The sequence below is a fragment of the Tetranychus urticae genome, chromosome 1, assembly GCF_039701765.1.
Source record: "Tetranychus urticae isolate SD_2017Ah chromosome 1, NJAU_TeUrti_SD_1.0, whole genome shotgun sequence".
Taxonomy (NCBI): domain Eukaryota; kingdom Metazoa; phylum Arthropoda; class Arachnida; order Trombidiformes; family Tetranychidae; genus Tetranychus; species Tetranychus urticae.
In genome coordinates, this window is record NC_142958.1 from 1857392 (window position 1) to 1879286 (window position 21895).

General features: G+C 32.9%; 2 protein-coding genes across 2 annotated transcripts; one reads left to right on the forward strand and one right to left on the reverse strand.

Moving 5' to 3' along the window:
* Positions 1-249: 249 nt before the first annotated feature.
* On the reverse strand, positions 250-14901 carry LOC107368316 (uncharacterized). The gene is made up of 5 exons (XM_015936124.3): positions 14599-14901; positions 9123-13153; positions 8837-9014; positions 5980-6571; positions 250-850 (listed from the first exon to the last, which is right to left on the reverse strand). Exons 1-5 carry the CDS (start codon positions 14681-14683, stop codon positions 529-531), a joined length of 5208 nt encoding a protein of 1735 aa, XP_015791610.2. The 5' UTR covers positions 14684-14901; the 3' UTR covers positions 250-528.
* A 906-nt stretch (positions 14902-15807) lies between these two features.
* LOC107368317 (ATP-dependent RNA helicase A-like) lies at positions 15808-20409 on the forward strand. The gene is given in 6 exon segments (XM_015936126.3): positions 15808-16076; positions 16161-16681; positions 17332-17378; positions 17663-17805; positions 17870-20225; positions 20228-20409. Coding segments are annotated over 6 exon segments (3219 nt in total). The 5' UTR covers positions 15808-15965; the 3' UTR covers positions 20269-20409.
* The last annotated feature ends 1486 nt before the right edge of the window (positions 20410-21895 follow it).

Sequence of the window (21895 nt, forward strand, 5' to 3'; positions counted from 1 at the left end):
TAATGATTCGTTGAACTGATCGTTTTGATTTAGTACGATTTTGTTTTATTGATTGAAATCTATTTGAAGATGCAATTTCCTTTCTTTCGTTGAGTATGATTTAATAGTTTTATTAGAATAGATAATCTCTAAGTTTTGACCAATTTTATGGTTGAACTAATAACATTTAGCTTTTTTAATTGACAGTAAATGCATTCTGGGATTGATTGAGAGAATGAAAAAAGTGATTAGTTGAAATAAATAACGCGATTCAAGGAGAATAAAAATGTCTACTTTGATTGAAATTGTTTTTACATTGATTACTTTTGAGTAGTCAAGTTGCACTGTTCAATGTCGGACGATTGATCAAAATAAAGTATGACATGAAGAGAAGCAGAAAGCAAGTTGAAGGAAATGTTGAACTGCCAAAAGAGACGAGACAGATTCAAAGGTTAGATTGATAATGAATGTGAATGATGACAATACTGATGAAAACGTTGTTTTCGTTGGTTCCTTCCAATCTTCACCCATGAATAAAGTAAAGTCAGGCTAATGGCATGATGAGATCCATTGAAGTTTACTGTGACCTGAATATTTAATGTCAAATGAAGTAAACCTAAATTTATCCCAAGATTGTCCAATAACTTTGACTGGGATCAAAGAATCAGGCGAATCCTGGATTGCAGTTGATTCTTTGGTACTCATCGGTGACCATTTGGTACCATCTTTGGTATAAATAAGTTTCCCTCTACTCGAGTCTCGACCAATAACACGACCAGTTGCAGAATGATAACCAATCAATGAGTGAACCAACGAAGGTAACTTGAACCAAGAATCTCCTCCATTTTTTGATCGGAAACATTCAGTGTTACTGCAATACAAAACAGTTCAAACAAGAATCAATCAATTGGCTTTGCAAACAAACAAAAACAAGAGATTTGGTGAATGCGAAAGTCAGGTCAAGCTAGTTGTGGAAACTGATATTAATATAAAAGTAAATTAGACTTGAATAGCAATGAATTGGAGGAAATTTTACACTTTCTTGAAGTGAACCAAATTGATTTTGAAAAACCTTTCTAGCTCCAAGTCCATTTAGCCCTTTAAGTGATCAAAGGAAATACATTTTGTGCAATAAATTGTTTTAATTTTCATTCTTATTTCAATTCTAGCGCAAAATAAATCATTGATGAATTAACCTTCAGTAACTATTAATAATTAATAATTTGATTAGTGTTGATACAAACTTAGCATTGTAAAAGGTTCAAGATCATTTCTAGAAACACGCAAATCTAACATAACTAATGTTTCTCTAGTTTTTAGTCTGAATATGGATTGATGTTTTGCTCACAATCTTTCTGAATATTGCATGGAGACTTGCTGCATATTTAGATTAATGATTGGAAGCATTCGAGCTTGGAATAGATTTAAAACACAACATTTAGACTTGGATTAACTCAGCTTTGAGTTCAACATTCAACTCTTTTTGACCATCGCTCAGAGATAAAAAACCTTCTAATGGAACCCCAAACTCGGCCTGAATCGATCAGGTTGGATTAAATTTGGGAACAACAAAGATTAATTAACATTTTTGATGAGCAATCAAATTGAAATTGTTACAAGTAAAGCTTTTGTTTTGTTGAACAAAAGTCTCATCCTTGAGTGAAAATTTGCTCTCAAAAATTGATGACCAAGATGATGTTTCAGCAATACTTGAAGTAAAATTTTTGCTCAACTTTTGGGTTTTGTTTAAAGTTGACATGAAATTATTAGTTGTTATTTATTATCTTGCAAATGCATGTTACATTATCATGTTGAATGAACCAAATGATATTGTGAGTTGTTGAAACTTGAATAACTGGCAAAAAAGGAATGGAAAGAAAAAGGTAAAAAAAAGTTGAGATTTACTCAAGTTTAACAAATTTACTTTCTTCCTTGCCTTGAATAAAGGGAAAAGAAACAAATTTCGCTTCTTTTTACCTCAATTGATTATCAGCATGTTTCATGTAAACCCATCAAGAATGAGCAATTTATTTACTTTGCAGAGCACTTTGACTTTGCACAAAGACTGCCAATTGACGAAACGCTCACATTGAATAATATTATCATTACCATTTACTGATTATTAAAGGTACAATTTTCACACTTGGATGGACTTATATTGTTGAATATGTTGTGATAACAATTATTGTTAACTGATAACTTTCATTGAAACTGTTATTGTCAATCTCAGTTAACAATCAGAAAATGAAGCGACCAGAGGAAAGATTGCCATTTATATCATTATATTGATGGTTATGATAATCGTATAACCATGCAAACGATTAAATAACTCTTAATGGATTTTATTTCATTCCTGATGAGTTATCAATAATAATGATAATCATAATATTTCTAATGGTAATCATAATGATCAAGTTAAAATATCAAATGACAAAGAGCTTCTCAAAATGGATAAATCATGTTTGATAACATTTCTCAGTTCTCATTAATAATGCATAAAAATTTCATTTCTCATCATCAAATGAAAATAAAGATAATGTTATTGTTAATCAACAGAAACAATTTCATTTAACAGAGCATTTCTCCAGATTCATCATTCCCTTCAACCTAAATGATGCTTCAGACATTAGTTCAACACTTTACTAAATTGCATTTCTTTGATCATATAATTTTGACCAATAATTAACCGATAACTTTTGATAAAAAGATTTTAACCCAAAAAATCTAAAATCAAGTTTTTCCATTTTTAGGTTAGCTGCTTTTTGGGTTAAGTTGGATTGGGTAAGGAATCACATTTTAAAGGCAATGGTTTATTCACTTAGAAATGCCTCCAAGTCCACACTCCAGACTGGGTAGACACGAGTTGTGCTCTCGGCCAAAGACGCATTGGTCTTCAGAGAAGGCCTGAAGACCACCAAGTTACGTTAGTATAATATATAAATCGTCACCAGAGATAAGTGTTTGCTTCGTTGTTGCTAACCTAACTCAAGGATACCAGATATTACTTGGAGGGATCTTGTTGGTCAGGAAAAACCTGAAGACAGCTAACCCAAGCCAAGTACCGATAACTATATCTGGTGGTGCAAGCTGGGAGTTAACCAGGACTTGGTTCAATACAGACTCAAAAGAAATGTAAATGGCATTATTTGTGTCCTATTAATGGTGGTGATTAATAATAATATTATTAATGATTTGAAGATGAAAGAATCGAGATTTGTTTGAATAAAGGTCGAATCAAGAACGAGAAGATGATCAAAGTCTTTTATTTTCTCTCGATTTTCTGCCTTCTTTTATTATAAATTGAATTGAAAATCATGTAAATTTAGATAAAATTTGAGTTTGTTTAAAGACTAGAGATTTGGTAGCTTGGAGTTTAAAACTATCATTTAGTTTTTTGCTTTATTATTGTAACAAGAAGATAATTTATTTGACTTGATCCATATTTTGACTGTTTGCTTTTATCTTGATTAGATGAAAGGTTAAAGTTGATTGACGGTGAGTTGATTAATCAACTTTGAGTTTTGATTATTGTTTTTAAGCCTAAAACCATTGATCTATTTTAAGATATTGAGCAAATGTTGACCAGCCTCTATACAAATCGATAGATTGGAAAGACATTTTTATAACATTTTGCTTCCTTGTGATTATACTAATGATAATTATATGATTGAGGCTTAACCTGTTTCTAACCAGAAATCATATCCATGATACCATCAACATGACAATTTCCTGATGAATATAATGTTATTTCACAACCATTCCATGTTCCATTGAATTATTTAATAATAATCATAATGTGATATCAAATGGTAATAATGGTTTGCAGCAAGACAGATTTGGTTTTAGTACATTAGTTGAGAGTTTTGTTTATAACATTTTGTATTGATAATTAGCTTGAGATTGAAAATGTTGTGGTCAAGGTTGCTATCATGAGGATTCCTGTGATAAGGTGGATAACGATGAAAATGAAGAGGACAATAAGATGACAAGAAAACCAGGCAACGAGAGAAGAAGAAGAAGAAGAAAAAAATAAATAAAACATAAAAGGTGGAAATGTTATTAAGGAAGATGAAAACGAATAAAAATGTGATCTTGACGGAAGATGAATAAGGATATTTATTGATATAACATGAAGTAGAAGCTGAAATATCATGAGGATCAACAAGATTATATCAATACTAAATGTCTTGGTAAAAATGTTTTTCCGGTCAATATTGACCAACAAAAATGCCTTCCAACAGGGAATTAATGTTGACCTTGCAAGAGGAATCAAGAAAACTTTATCATTCCCTTATAACTCCAGTCATATTTTTCACTCCCAGTTCCACTCGAAACAATGAGCAATCCTATTCATCCATCCACTGATAACCTTTCCTATCGTCAATGGCTTCAATTAATTTAATAACTGACCAAGTTCAACAATGTTTACATATAATTATCTTCGCAAGTTAATTGCTAGCTTTCCTTAACTATCATCCTTTTCATCATTCATTCAGCAGCAATTTATCGTCTACTTGTGTTCAGAAATTGAAAATAGCCAAATGATTCCTTCGTCAATAACGTGATGACGACGAAGGTTAGTCATGATGATGATAATTGTCAGCATTCCTCGAAACCAAAGAAATCAATTTCGACTAACGGCAATATTGAGAAGTGAGTTTTGTGGTTATTGATCTGAGCGAAGGAATGACTTTTGTTTTGAAAAAGGAAAATCTATTTTGACCAGATTTTTGAGCAACATCCTTTCTGGATGGACAAGAAAATGTTGTGACGGACATTTGGAATTATGAGTCAAAATCGGGTCATGCATTCATGCAGTCTAATTGAACAATGAGAATACTCATGATATGGTTACACAAAAGGAGTGAATATCTGGTATTCAGAGCCATAATTTGAACTCTATCGTTAACAAGTGGGTGAAATAGTGTCACTTGGACTATTGAATTACTGGCCATGAAACAAAGGTCAATTGTGAAATTGAATTGGTAAATGGAAGAAGAAAAGGAAATAATCAAAGTAAATAATCAATAGTGATGATTAATGACTGGGAATGATCAACGGACAAGTTGGATAAGCTATTAATATTACATGTTTTGATGATCAATATAAAATTGTAATTTAGTTTACAACTTTGTCTGTCTCATTAGATCGTCCATCTTTCCTCCATCTTATTACTTAAACTGATTATCTTGATTCATTTCACTATTTCACCGATTGATTTATACTTTGATTCATCTCTACATTGTTCAACTGAATATGAAAAACAATCAATAATACAAGATACAAAAAAGGCCCAAAATTTGATCAGTAAAAAGTGCATCATCAATCAGGTAATATTAACAATTTACTGGTTTTTTTGTTTTCATTTTCATGGTAAGAAAACATTTGAAACGTTATTAATGATGATAATTAGAGGAAAAAGGCTAACTATTATTATTGATGAGCAATTTTAATTAAAATTAATGCTCATTTTTGCACCTAAACTCTTCAATTAACCCGTTTTCGTGCAAAATAATCAACTTAATTTGTCTTTATTTGTTTACATTCATTTTTTTCGCTTTGATTACATTTGTTAATTAATTTACCTAAAATTACTTCAATGGATAATTCATTAATGTTATGCTTTTTAGTTTCACTTTTTTTTGTGCCTTCAATCGAGTCTAACTACTGGGTTTCATTATATGCATAAGATTGCTTTTTTCAAGTCAACTTCATCATTGTTTAACTTAATTAGATATATTATTTGTAATTTAACTCAGTCAATCGTTTAAACATGAACAGCAATCAATGTTAAATTGGTAGGGAAGTTTAAAATTAGAAAGGCTTTTCAAAGACGAAAAAGGATTTTTTGAGATGAATTTTGTTACTTTTTTTCAATCCAACTCTTTGCTAGATAATTAATCATTGAATAAAACAATTATCAAGAGGGTTTCAGGGATGCCTGGGATGAGGTTAGGATGCTAAGGAAGAGTTAATGATGATTAAGGATGATGGACTTACTTGGGATGGTTTTGAAACTGGCAACCATACAAAGTTGCATGATCTGGTGCGTAAAGAAAGTGTTTCGTTTTGTGTTGTTCATCTTCATCATACCAGGTCCACTTGGTGTTATCACAAGTACCCAATGAACCAGGCAATCTGCAACCTAGAAGGCCTACCTTGACTCCCATCAAATCAGTTGGATCGGAGTAGGGTCCAAGTGAGTCAATGATGAATCTCAAGTAACGAGTCTCGACATTGTAACCACTCACTTGAACCTCAACCAAACCCTCTACACCCTTGGCTGGTACACTCATAGAGCTGACCTGGATGGTTGGAGTTGCTGGCTGCCAAATTGACAAGTCTTCACTGGTCTCCAAGTGGAAGCTCCTAATGAGCCGTTTAAAGGTACTTGGTTGAACCAATTGGATACCAGTGATTCGGGTTCGAGTTAGTAAATCATATTCAAGGAAATCATTGGTGAATGGTGAGGCTGGAGAGGCAATCCAAACTGAACCAGATGATAGCTTTGATTGGGCTGGACCAAATGTCTTATTGATGCCACTTGAACCAGTTATCTGACAATCTTCCAACTCAATTTGGTTGAAACAATCTAAATGTGAAAACGAAATATTTCAAGATTAATTTTCGGTTCAATTTTCTGGCAACTTTAATACCAATTTAATGATCTTCAATCTTCTATTAAAATGTTATTTCAGACTTTTCTTCATGGTTATACCCAGATCTTTAGGTTTAGCTTATCAAATCTCATTTGAAACTTATCGATGTAAATATTTAAAACCTTGAACTTTGGACAATCACCATGAAATGTCATTTGTATGAAACAAATTGAATGCAAAATAGAAACATTTTTGTTCCCAGTTTTCACCAAACGGAATCTGGCATTTTCAATCAAAAAATATGTTGAGCAAAATTTTTGAATTTGTTTTGTTTCTTTTTACTTCTCAATCAAATAACAAATCTGAATGCAATATTAATATATAATGATAATATAAATAATATCAGCATGAAAAATGTATAACTAAATCATTTGAAACTTGTAAACATTGAAAAAGGTGAATGAAATGTTGAAATAAAATAATTTCATTCTTTCTTTACTTAACCAAAAAAAAGCTGTAATACTTTATTCACATGCAAAATGAAGGGAAAAATTTTCATCTATTTTTTGAGGAGAAAAAATTTTTCTCTCATTTTCCTTTCATTTGCTATTCCATTCCACTATTTACTATTCAGATAAATCCATATCAGATGAAGTTATTTAATATTCTTGTCAAGATTGAAAACTGTTAACAGTTAAAGGTAAATGTTAACAAGAAATAAAAGGATAATTCAAGTCACAATTTGATTGGGAAAAATTTCACTCGCCATGTTTTCAATTATCTTGTCAATAATCTGAATTTTACTTTTCAAATAATCAATTTTGCTCTGTTTGAGAAGGTAAAATTCATTGCATTCAACTGTTGAGACTGCTCATGTGTTCAGAGTTTCATGTGAAGGTATCAATGTCAAAATTTGAGAGCAATTAAAGATGGAATCAAAAATGGATTGAATCGATCCATTTTTAGGTTACATTTCTCATCATAACCTAACCTAACCAGTAACAAGATGAGGTTGCCTTCAAGCAACTAATCAAGTCTCTAATTGTACAGTTAACTAGATATGGAAATGGTTAAGTAAATAATGAGGAATCTTTAATTTGTTAATATTCATTTGATTGTAATGATTGGTGAAAAGCAGGGAATGGCAATGGTTGTGAATAGGGAAAGTTGATTTCAATTGAAGAGGATCTTTTAAAGTCAACATCTTTTTATCATTGAAGTCTACTAATTAGGTTGACCAAACGCAATTAGCTTAAGAATTAAATTGATTGTTCAATTGAATCAACCTGAATACATAAATAGTTGTCAATTGAATTTAGAGGTTTTATTTTGCCTTTCATTTTTGCCATCCTTCATTAAACTTGAACATTGAAATGCTTCTTAATAATCAAATTAATGAATTGTTCAATGAACAAATGTTTTTTTCTTGCTTTCCTCGTATTTCAATTGATTAATCAACCAATTGGCTAATGAATAAATGAATACAATAAACAATTGAAACCTTAACAAAGCTTCAATTTTATGTATGTAATGTTAATCAAGTAAACGTTTTTCAATTCACAATCATGTTTGCTCGTTCAAATGATTAAAGATGAGCAAACAAGTCAATTAGATAATTAGGTTAACATTTTGTTTGATTCACAATTTTTCACAATTTGTAAATTGATTGCAATATTAATTGTAAATAGACATTTCGCGATCAAACGTTTTCTGGTTCAACCAGATTTTTTTAGCCTATTTTGCCATTTTCAAGTCAACATTCAATGTTAATTTTCATCAATGTTGACAGCTGTGATTAACGACTTTGATTAAACGTCTTAATTGACGTTTCTTATTAATATTGAATAATAGATTGTATTGTTTTAATAATCAGGGTTGAAACCCTTTTGTTAGGCTTGGATGCTGATCTGAAATGAACATTTGATTTGCTATTAGCTTCAAGTTGCCACTCAACAAATGTAAATTTTTCAATTTTCAACGTTTTCTTTTTCCTATTCAACTCAATTTAAATAAATGCATAATAACAATCATGATAACTCTTGTTTAACTTGACTATAATAATAAGATTGTGTTGAATTAACTTAATGTTTCTTTCAGCTTTGTAATCATTGTCAGCTCTTGATTATGCTAATGGTGTCTATTGATTTGGCTTGTTATGCTTTTTGTGCTGTTAGCTGGTTTTAATGCTTTCAGACGTTTCTTTTTTAAGAGGCAAAAAGGAAAGGGAAAGTCTTTTGATTTTTTGCTTGTATAATTACCATCTGATTTATACGTTAGTGAAATGTGATAAAACTTTGAAATTAATTTGGTTCCTTCAAACATTGTAATTAAAAGTGTTGTTGGTATATTTCCTCGCCCATAACCAATTAATTTATCTGGATCAATAATTAAATTCAAATCAATATTGACGGTTTCCCAAAACAAAACAACTGGAACCTGTTTATAGAGTAGCAAAAAAAAGAAGTAAGTTTCACTATTAATCTTACTGTTTTAATTATGACTTTTATTTAGTAGTTTATTTTTTATGTCTACTAATTTATTCACCTTTATATCGAAGTAGGTTTTATTGCTTGGTTGATTTACTGTTACCATTCGCGAGGAATTTACCAAAGATTTTAAGGCTACGTATGGAGGCATGTAGACTCTTATGTTACCCTCAAGGGGCTCATATCTGGAAACATCGGCATGTTTCACAGCGACTCGGATTGGTGCTGTTTCACCTCTAGTAAAGATGCGATGCGGACCATTAATTTCACTTTCAATATCCATCAACGCTGCGGATAAAGTACCTGGAATCGTTTTTACGAAACGATCTCCTTGAGCCAAAACTTGAAGGCCTTGGTTTGATTCAACCATGAACCGAAGGGTAACCCGGTTGGCTCGTGGTTCACCTCCATTCAGAGCGGCGGAATGACTCATCATTTGTACCAAAACTTCAATCTCAATGGTATCATCACCTTCAAGGGCTGCATCGATTCGATGAGAGAATCCAAAGTTGGCTGTATAATCAAATACGCCAGTTATTCGATTCTCCGTTGTATTTAATATTACGTTGACTGTAGGCGGTAAAGAGCCTGGTAAATTACGACCCAAACGACTGACTCTCACGTCTCGAACAGAGACGATCGGCCGCCCATCGATTATCTCCCCGGTGGCATCAACAGTAAATCTTGATCTCCAATCAGGATTGGTGGTTATATTAAAAGTTATCCAACGGGTTTCTCTTACAGATAATTGCTCTTCAAGCACAGTTTCATTGATCCAAACCAACGTGGGAACAATTGGATCGATATTTTTCACTGCAAGCAGTTTTGATTCATATTTATCACTCAATTCAGCTCCAGGAATTTCAAGATTAACTTCAAATTTTATGAGCTGACCAGGAGTAGCACTGGGAGAAACTTTGATTGCAGCTGTAACCTCTATCCAATTAGCTTCAGAACTTTTGTTAACATTGGCATTTGAGATAACGCCAAGAGCAAACGAGGCTTTTGCTAAATCTTTGGATGTTAAGAAGGGTGAATAACATGGATAGTTTTGTCCGATTGAGCTTACTTCAAAATCGGTAATATTGTACCATTTCGATGGGGTAAAAGTCAAAACTGGTTGTACCATTGAATTAGGCTTAACCATTATTCTCATCCGTACAGATGCTGGCCCACCGATAGGAACGCGTAGTTTTTCATCAACTCCGTCAATTATCTCAAAACCATCAGCTTTTGATTTTAAAGGCTTGGGAAATCGATTAATTGGTACAAGGAAAGCTGATCGCTCTGAATGTTTTCCCGACTTAATAACTACATCAAATCTTTCATCTGTCGTTGCAGTTTGCGATAAAACCACCATTGTCATCAATCTTATTTTGTCTGCTTCCTCTTCCTCTTCAGTAGGCAATGGTTCTCTCAAAGGACCCAAGTTTGATATAACCCCAAGGTGAAGTGTAGCTTTAGAGTTTAAACCCATTCGTCTTGTTTCCAAAACTGTGGATGGTTTACCGTCAAAACAGGCCATATTATGGCCCACTGATTTTATCCAAATTGAACATATAGATGAATTTGAGTCTGGTTGGGTGGGAAAAACTTCAATAGTATAATCGGCGGTTGATTGTGTAGCCAAAAGCATCATGATTGATCCGGTCGTTGGTTGGCCCACACCAGTCGAACCAGGTGTTGTTTTAGTTACCAAAATTTTGGGTAACTTGGATGCTACTGTAGGTATTTCAGCACCAAGAACAATTGGTATTGTTAAACGTTGTACCCAAGGTCCACTCGGGTCTCCAGTCCATGTTACCTCAAGTGTTCGATTTGAAGAGGTATCAATTCCTTCGATTCCTTTGATGGCTATAAATGCATTTATGGTTCGATCTTTGGTAGCTGCTATTGCAGCTTTATTTGGAGCATATTTTGAACAAACGTCACCAAACGATATTGTTTTAGTTTGGCTGAGGTTGCCTGGTAAATTGGCCACATGAGTGGCCAATGAAGGTTCTAGTGCTTTAGTGCATGGCAAACTATTACCTATTGTTACTATTGTTACTCGACAAATTTCCAGTGCTGTAGTTGGTGAATCAATTTCTCGAATCGATAAATCAACTGATGAAAAATTGGCATTTGGTGGTAAAACTAATTCACCTTCAAATGCTATTCCTCCTTCACCGTGTATCTCTTTCCATGGAACTACTTTGTCAAAAGCCATTTTGAGAGGTGCACTTTCTTCTGGTTTAGCTGGAACAATTGTTACATTAGTCTCATAAAATTTACCTTCACTTGAGCCCAATGGACGAACCTCTATGCTAATCATTGCTCCACCCAAGGATTCATTTGCGTTTATCTGTACCGCCATCTCAATACTGACAATATTTTCAGTTAAACTAGGATAAAGATTTACAACGTTTACCTTCTCAAAGGTGAAGATTAAATCATTTTGTGATTGTTTGGGCTGAAACCAAGATGTGTTGAGATAAGGTATATTAGGACTTGACTGTCCTGGCAAAAATTGACAACCACACGAGTCAATTGACGATCCTGGTCCGGCATCTTTAAGGATAACCTCAAGATCTGTTAAAGTTTCTGGTTGACTTAGTGTTACATTCAAAAAGATTGAAGTTAAATCACCTGGACTAACAGTTTTTGGTAAGTAATCGCCAGTTAATCCAGTTACAGGGGAATAAGACATGACTGGTGTTGAAGATGCAGCTGACATTTTTGAGATTAGCTTGATCAATATTGTTTGAGTGAATCGTACTTTTGAACCAAAAACTAGTCGAACTGTTAAATTGGCTGTACTTCCATTATTTACATCATAAGTTAATCCATAAACTGGTATCTTGAATTCAAATGTATTGGCCTCATCTTCGGTATTTCTTTCTAAATGGCCTCTTGACGCTGCCAATGACGTTGTCACACCAAGTTTAAGCAATGAACGATAAACTGATTTTTTCGAGATTGAATTGAATCGTTCAATTTCATAATGCGTTGGATCTTTTGGTAAAGCTGCGAAATTGCTTCCCATTGCGCCAATACCAATCTGACCTAGAGATATTTTATTTTCCGGTGCCCATTTATGATTAGGTACAGTTGCTTCAACAGTTATAACATCTGATCGCAAAGCCATTTTGGTACGGAGAGAGTAAACTGCTGCAGAACCAAGAATCAATTCTTCAGGTCCTGTCAAAGTTCCCGTTATAACAGGATCCGTTTTCGCCTTGTTATAAATAATTTGATCTTGTCCAATCCAAATGAATCGATTTGCCTGATACTCGGCTCCAATGGAAAGCATATGTTTCGATCCTGTCTTGGCCTCATCTGAATAAGCCATTACTACTGAAAATTTTATCGTCAATGTATTACCAGTGGAACCAGTGTTTTCAATTCCGTCCAAATTGATGGTTACCCGATCGTAAATATTTGGATTTGTTTTACTTGTTGACAATTTTGGATCAGATGTTGACTTTGGTAAAATTATTTTCTTATCATGGGAAAGTGTTACATTAAAAAGACTTAAAATGGGCACATGAGCCGGATTCAATGATTTCCGAGTAAATATCTCAATGTACAAGTCGTTTTCTTTACCTTTTGGAAGTTGAACTGTAACTGAATAATCTAAAGAATCTCCAGGCTGACAAGCCTCAGTATCACCTCGAAGTAATTGTAAGTTAAATTGAAGCCGAGGAGCTTCAGTGTTATCATTTTTAGCTGCTCGTTTAACTCGCCTTATCTCATTCAAACCACCAAATTTAACGGTTAATTCAATCTCATCTATTTTGCTTTTATCTTCATTTTTAGGTAAATTGGAATTGTGATTATATTTTCGAGTTATTATCAACGTTTCTATTGGTTCGGCCAATCGCTCCACACTGGATACAAATAAGTCGCCAGTCAATCTATCAATAGTGAATCTTTTCTGCTGATCATTATTTTGTTTAAGTGTATATTCAACTGAAGTTAAGGAATCAACTTTCACGGCTGGAAACACTGATGATGGATTGAAAATGGGTTCAGATGGGTTAAGATCATTTAAATCAATCAAAATTTCCTTTGAAATTGGTGTTGATTGGTCATAAAAATCGCGACAATCTGTAAAAAAAGTGGTTGGTGAAAAAAAAGAGAAACGTAAAGAGTCATATTAGCATTGATTATATCTTCATTATTGTATGTATCAAATTTAAATGGCAAAAGCTTTAACTAATTGTTTATGTGTGTAATATAATACATAGTAAAACTAGGAAAACAAAATGTATAATTAATTGTTCCAAATGAGTTGTTTAATTATCATGGCCCATTAATAACTAATCGTTTATCATTTCAAACCCTGGCTTTGTTGCCAAACCTAACATTAGCAAATACAAATGAATTGGAAAGCATCAACAACAACATCAACAATTAATACAGACACAGTTTCATCAATTAGCATCTTGATAAATTTTAAACAGTTACCAGCCTTGATAAATCTGTAAACAGATCAATAGAACTGAATGAGAAATTGAAATGATCAACAAAATACCTCAGATAAGAAAAAAATTGAAAAGTTGAATCTCTAAGCAAAATGGCTTCACATTTAACATGAAAAGTGTTTTGTTATTTGCCTGTTTTTTTGTCAATCTCAACCACTTTTTTTGTTCATAGCTGAATATGAGATGAAAAAGATGACACGAATAAGCTTGTCTTCATATTTATCTATCATCATCATCATACTCCTCGTCGTTTACCTTTTAATGTACAAAGATTAAATTGAATGGTTAAAAGATCTGAAAATAAGCTCAAGGGAAATTTTTGCCAAATCTTCGTCATCTTTCACTGACTGGTTTACATTCATGAATCAAAGTAGTGAATAACATTAGCTAAATGGTGAAAAGATGGGGTAAGAGATGAGGCAAAAGATGATGAAAAAAAGATGATGATAATGAAAGTGAATTAAAAATCTGTGACAATTGTTTAGCTTGTTAAACAAAGAAGATCAGTTGGATTTGTGGAAAGAAAAATTTGCTTCGATAGAAACACTTTTTTCTTGTATTTCTATTGTATTTCAATGGGAAAGACATTGAAAAGACAAGTTAATGAAAGACGATCACGCTTTCAGTTTCAGATTATTTTACCCTGTAATAGTGAAAATTACCTAAGCCTCATCATCTTCATCAACCTCATTATCAGCCACTATTCACCAGAATAGTTAATCATCTATCATCATTATTGCCATTATACTTACCGTCTTTTGCTCTTTTTTACTTTTCTTTACATTTCTTTACATTAGTATTTTGTGTTTGTATTTCATCTCGATTTAACAACAAACCTATTATTTCATCTTGACAATGTCTATTGTTTAAAATTTATCAACCCATCAATTAGCTAATTAGCATAGAAGGAACCAATTTTGGCAATGTAAAGGTTTGCTTGAAAACTCTGGTAAAAAAAGGTTTTTCAGTCATTTTCTGGGTTAACCTTTTCTAGCCTTGTCTGTGTTTAAGATGTTATTTTTTACCAAAGGTAGATTCAGGGTTTGATTGTAATCAATTAAGACTTACCAATGGAAGTTAAGTTAATTAACCCGATGATTGTAGCACAAATGATTGAAATCTTGCCGTAAACCGTTAAATCACTGAAAGCCATTTTCAACTTGAAACACTTTCTACTAACCAAGATTTGGTTAGTAGTCTTAAGGTTGCTGGTGATTTTTGATTATTGTTAATAGAAGTGAATCAAATTAAATGATTAGATTTTAAAAAACATGTTTAGAAAGAGTCTTAATTGAGTTGGTGAAACAATTAGGTTAAAATTTAATGTCCACTGTTTACTGTTTCAAGATATTGGTTGGATGTTGATTTGGTCAAGGTGCATTTACAGATTTAGGTTTACTCGGTTTTTGTCGGTTAGCTTGATAATCAAATTCATTGATTTAGAGTGATTATTGTGATTGAATTGTGGATTCTTGGTTTACCTTGGTAACTAGATTTTGATCAGTTGATTATTAATGCTACTTACAGTTGACCATAATCAAAATGCCATGAAATAAAGCATTATTATGATGCTTTTACTTTTTTTTTACCCTTTTTTATCGGACTAATGAAATGACAACAAAATAAAAGACATAATTATGGACAGTCAGGTAAACCAGTCCAATAAATTGTGTCTTTACTCAACAATTATCTGATTTCAGCCACTAATGAGATAATTTTCATGAGAAAAAAGCTCAATTCATTATTAATGAGACATTGATTTATGTCTCATTTTTTGCATCATTTGTAGTTCGCTTTTTTGTTTGGTTATGTCAAAAACACTAATCATGAAAGTTATTATTCCATAGCCATTTACGTCACTCTATTGATTGATTTTGGTGGATTAATCATTCATTGTAAGTTGTTAAATCTTCAAAGATTATAAGCTATTTAAATATTAAAACAATTTGCAGCGATTATGTTGATAATTTTGAATGTATAATAAAAGGTTAATGTTGAATTGTTGTTCCATAAATACTCTGCGGATGGCATTTAAGCTTGAATTATGATCTACCAATACTGTTGAACTAAGGTGAAATATTTAACTAAAGTGAAATTAATCAACTAAATTCAGAAATAAACTAATAAATTAAAATATATTAATCATAACAAAACCTTTTCGTCGTCTAACATCGTTTTCAAAACAATGTTTTGACAGAGCACTTTTCTTTACTATCACTAGATGGCTTTATCTTACATGTAATTGAAGCTTCAATTTAAAGCTTTCAGTTTCATGTTGTGACAAAGATTAGAAAATCGATCAACAACAAAATGTTTTATCTGAAATTACTTGAGTTGTTCAATCATTTGTTTTAATTATATTTTAATAATTTTGATCCTAATTCCATCAGAAAAGTGGTTTTTAATTCTGTTATTCATTTCTAACAGTGGTAATCATGACCGATAATCCTAAGGAGTTTCTTTATGCTTGGTGTGGAAGACAAAAGCTTACACCGGTTTATGATACTTGTAACATAACTGGTCGAATGCCTAAATTCAAATGTGAAGTAAGTACCTTTATCAGTTTATGTTTATTCAAATGTCAAATGAATTGTTATTTAATCTGCTGTCTTTTATTCACTAATTATCAGGTTAAAGTGCCTTCCTTTGCTTATGTGGGAATTGGTATTTCTACCAACAAACGAGATGCTGCAACCAATGCAGCTCGAGATTTTGTGAATTACCTGATCCGCGAGGGCAAGATCGAACCGTCTTCCTTACCTTTCAATATGAATGAATCTGTTGAAAGCTCTGGACCAGCGAGAAGTTCAATGGATGAAAGTGGAGGAGCTAGTGCAAGTTATGGAACTTCCTCTGGTTTTGGTCCTAGAGGAGGTTTTGGTTCTGGGTACCGTCCTCATGGGCAACCTAACTCACAAGATAGAAGACACGATCCTGGATTTATTGGTATCAAAGAGACTTTAAATCAAGATTATATTGATCGCGTAGCTCAAAAGAGAAAATTTGAAGAAGCAGAAGAACTAGATGTCAACTCTGGGATTCACGGAAACTGGACTTTAGACAATTGTAAACAACAGCTTCATGTTTTTGCTCAAGCAAACAAAATCAGATTAGATTATAAATATTCTTCCGTTGGACCTGATCATAATAGGTAAGATAAGGTTAACTTAACACACTATTCGAAATATGTGGTATTTTTGGTCTATTCGTGTAGCCTCTTCAGAATCTTTAGGCAATGATGATAACCGTAATTAATAGAAAGGAAGATAAACTGTGTCTATCGACGAATCAATCAAACGATAGGCTCGAAAACTGGTATATTTTCTCCGATCTTCACTTAATTGGTTAAGTTGATTTTGAAAACTTCATAATTCTTTAGAATCTCATTATAATCTCAAAAACATTCTTACTTCTATTTATTAGATATTTTACTTATATGATACATTTTCATTTGTAATCATTTTTCCATTTAATTGGTATAGTGAAAAATTGACATTGAATTTTCTATCACCTTATGGATCGTAATTTTGAGTATTGTTGATTTGTTGGATTTGAAAAATCATTTTAACTTGTGAATTGATCGGAGAGGAAGAAAATTGAGATGAAAATAGCTCTGTTGATGGTCACTCACAATCAAATTAACAGTTTTTTGCTAATTCTTTTCTTACCAGCATTTTTTGATTGAAAGAGACCATCAACAAAGTATTCATTCAAATCATGCCTGTGATTCTGAAGAGGATCATATTGGTTGGAGCCGTTGAATAACACTATCATGTAAACCTATCTATTGCGGCCATGCAGGAGTTACATTTGCGAGATTTCATTTCCTGTCAGAAAACTTGGACGAAGTAAGCATAATTGATAGCATTTAAAAGATACTATGAAAAATAGGCTTCCAAAAATGGACTAAAAATTGATAGCCAAATCCTATCAGCAATCATCACAAATTATCTTGAACTATTTTTGCAATCGACTATTTCAATAGTTTATTAAAGGTCAAAATAAATACTTATTAATCTAATCATGTTTGATACTGGACTTGGTTTTAAAATATTTTTACTTCATTTTTGGATAGCTTTTTCAACATCCTCAAGCACGTTTAATTAATTTTCAATTCTTTGCCTATTATAAGATATAATGGCCCGAGAAAATGCTTCCAATAAGCAATTGGCATCAAGAGCTTGTGCTCTCTCATTAATGCGTCAATTATATCATTACGGAGTTATTGAAGCTTACAATGCAACTGGGGAAAGCAAGAAGAAAACCGCAACGAAGGTACTTAAAAATGGAAGTTTAATCGTCTTTTTAGTAACCATTGAGTGTAAATTTTATATTTCAGGTTGATACTTATGCTTTCACTTTTCCTCAAGAACTTTTGGATGAAATGAACGAAGTTATTGCTGAGAATGGATTGAAAAGAATACCCGTTCGTATTCCTTCAGGAACACCTATGTGTGAAGGAGGCTCTGATACAGATCAATTCACTTCATTAGTACCAGAACATGAAGTTGTGCTAAGCAAAGAACCCTCAATGAGTCAAGCATGTGTAAGTTGGTGTCCTCCTATTCCTAACTGGGATGCTTGGAGAGGCTGTAACATTGACGAAGGACCCATCAGTCGACTAAGTTTACGTCAGTTGAGTGAAGGCATACAAGACAACGTGTCCCACATGGAAGTGACAAACTCTCAAAATCCTCCCGGAGAAACTAAAATAAGTCAAGAGAGATCAAAATTACCAGTTTTCAATTCTAAAGACCAAATTTTAGAAGCTATAAATAATAATCCCGTAGTTATCATCCGAGGTTCTACTGGTTGTGGTAAAACAACGCAAATACCTCAATTTATTTTGGATGATTATATCGCCAAAGGTAAAGGTGCGGAATGTAACATTATAGTTACTCAACCTAGACGAATCAGTGCTGTATCTATCGCCGAACGACTCATCCAAGAAAGAAGTGAATATTTAGATCAAAATGCTTCTGTTGGTTACAGTGTTAGATTTGAAACTCTCATGCCTCGTCCATATGGAGCCATCTTATTTTGCACCATTGGTGTTTTACTGCGAAAACTTGAAAATGGCTTACGAGGTATTTCACATGTTATCATTGACGAGGTTCACGAACGTGATGTAAATACAGACTTTCTTTTGGTTGTCATTCGTGATATGATCAATAACTTTCCTAAATTACGAGTTGTCCTTATGTCAGCAACAATTGATACAACCATTTTTCAAGATTATTTCGGAGGCTGTCCCGTTATTGAGATTCCTGGTCAAGTTCATCCCGTTACAGAATATTTCTTAGAAGATTGTGTTGAGATTACTAAATTTCGACCAACTCCAAATGATCGTAAGAAGCGTCATGATGATGATGTACCCGCAGAAGAGCCCGAAGAAAATTTGAATGCTGTTGTTACAGGAAACTATTTACCTGAAACTAAATCGGTTATGGCTCGATTGAGTGAACGAGAAATTCACTTTGAATTGATTGAAGCACTGCTTGCGCATATTGCTAGCATGAAAGTCCATGGATCTGTTTTAATCTTTCTACCAGGTTGGGGTCAAATTTTTGCTCTCGTCAAACATCTTGAATCTATCAAGTTCTTCAACTCTCAGCGATTCAGAATTTTACCTCTCCACTCACAAATTCCTAGAGATCAACAAAGAAGAGTATTTGAACCAGTTCCACCCGGAGTAATTAAAGTTATCCTTTCCACCAATATTGCTGAATCAAGTATAACAATTGATGATGTCGTGTTTGTTATAGACACTTGTAAAGTCAAAATCAAATTATTTACATCACACAATAACATGACAGTTTACAATACAGATTGGGCATCGAAAACAAATCTCAAACAAAGACGTGGTAGAGCTGGACGTGTTCGCCCTGGTTACTGTTTTTTCCTCTGTTCTCGAGCTAGATATGAGCAGCTTGAAGAGTTTCATCCACCAGAAATTTTTCGCACTCCTCTTCATGAATTGGCATTAATGGTGAAACTTCTTCGCCTTGGTGCAATCACAACTTTCCTCTCTAAAGCTATTGAACCACCTCCAATCCATGCAATTGTTGAATCAGAAGTTCTACTGCGAGAATTGAAAGCTTTAGATGAAAAAAGTGAATTAACCTCTTTGGGTCGGATTCTTGCTCGTTTACCAGTTGAACCTCGTCTCGGGAAAATGCTTGTACTTTCATGTGTCTTTAAACTTGGTGGACTCATGGCTGTAATCATTGCTAATACAAGCACATTTCCTGAAGTGTTTGACACAAGTTTTGCTCGACGACTCTTTCACATTCACAGAAAATACCGACAAGATCGATGGAGTGACCATATCGCTATTTTGAACACCTATCTAGATTGGGAACGCGTTAAATACTCTCAAGGAGAAATGGCTTCAATGGATTTTTGTGATCGAAATGCAATTATGCCCAGTGTAATGAGAATCACTCATGATGCTAAGAATCAGCTGGTTGATTTAATCAAAAACACTCAGTTTCCTGAACGAACCTATAGTAACACGCAACTTTATGATCCGGACGTTGATCTACTTCAAGGTTTATTAACCTTAGGTTATTATCCCAATGTGTGTCTCCATAAAGATAAACGAAAAGTTTTAACAACAGAAGCTAAGATTGCGCTGATGCACAAAACTTCAGTCAATTTCACCAATTTACCTGAAAAATTTCCTTCTCCTTTCTTCATTTTTGGCGAAAAATTGAGAACCAAAGTTGTTTCTTGTAAACAATTATCCATGGTTACACCAATTCATCTAATCTTATTTGGATGTAAGAGAATCGAAGTTCGGTCCGATGGTTTGGTTCAATTAGATCGCTGGATGGATTTAGAAATGGATCCTGAAGTGGCAGCATCGATTGCAGCTCTTCGGCCTGGCTTGGAAAATCTGATTCTGAAAATATCTGAGAACCCAGAAGCCTGTCTTGATTTAAGTAATGCCGAAACTCGTTTAGTGGAATTAGTTCGTAAACTCAGCGCTTACGATTTGATCACTTTGGAGAAAAAACCTCCTCGAAATATTTAACTTTTTTATTTTGATCAAATTTCGAACAACAATTATTTAAATATGACCCTTTTAGCATCAAAACTGGATTTTGATCAAAGGGCGATCAATTCTAACTTTTTAATTATCAATTTCATTACTGACTCGAATCTTCTTGAAGAATGGTTCTGATTAAAGGCGCAATATTAATCCATTAATCATTTCATCTCATTTGGAATCTTTCAACCCAAACTGAATCATGGTCACACTTTTATCGCAAAATTGTATTATCAAAATCAATTGGATTACAATGATCAATTTATCTTACAACATCAATTTTTAACTTTCAATCTACAATAATTATTATTGATATTATTTAATCGGATTCTTGTGAATCAAATCAACAAGAACACAATCTTCTTCAGTGATTGTGAACTCACCAAGCAATTAATAAAACTCATTTATCTTTTAATATTCGTTCAATTTTTCCTTGAATCAGTCGCTTTTCTTTTTTATCAATAGGACATACAATTTGGTTATTTAAAAAATGAACAAGACAACCCAAACTTGAAGCATAACTTAAAAAATTAATTGGTTAATTCAATCGTAAGGAATTACTCATTAATTACTGGCTTAATGCTTACGAAGATACCGACTTCTTTATACACAATTGATGAAGCTTAGTGCAAAAGTATTAGGAATTGAACATTTACAAATTTTAGCTTCGAAATAAAAAGATCACTTGACAGTCATAATTTAGTTTGATAGCTTATTATTTGAAGATTAGTTGAACCCGATTTCAATGTATCTTGTTCCTAGTATGAGATATTCATGATTTAGTTCATGAAAACTTGAACTTCATTTACTATTTTTCAATGTTAATCGTCTATAATATGGCAATTAACTGATTAATAAAGAAATCTTATCGTGAAAATTTCTATTCAATTTATTGTGTCAAAGTGAGTTAGCAATTTACGTTGGTACTTAAAACCCTGATAAATTGTCATAATTCATAATTAAAATGAATTTTCCCAATACTTTTGCACTAAGCTTACAATCAAAGCTAAACCTAATGTAAAACCATGAGTGATATTTGTTTTCAGCCTTGAAAAGAAACATTCAAACTTTAATTTCTGATTTTGAAAATTTAGCTTATTAGAGAAAATTTTCATTCCCATTTCGGTCTTTTTTATAAAAATCTGGAAACTCGTCAAGAATCAATTCTTCACTTTAATTCAAACCTTTGACTGTACTCCTCTTGGATATCTCATGTACTGTAAAAAGATTATAGAAATAATGATTTCACTCATAACAATCTGAATGTAGACCAAATCTTGCGTGTAATTACCTCATGAGTCTTCTCTGAATTCA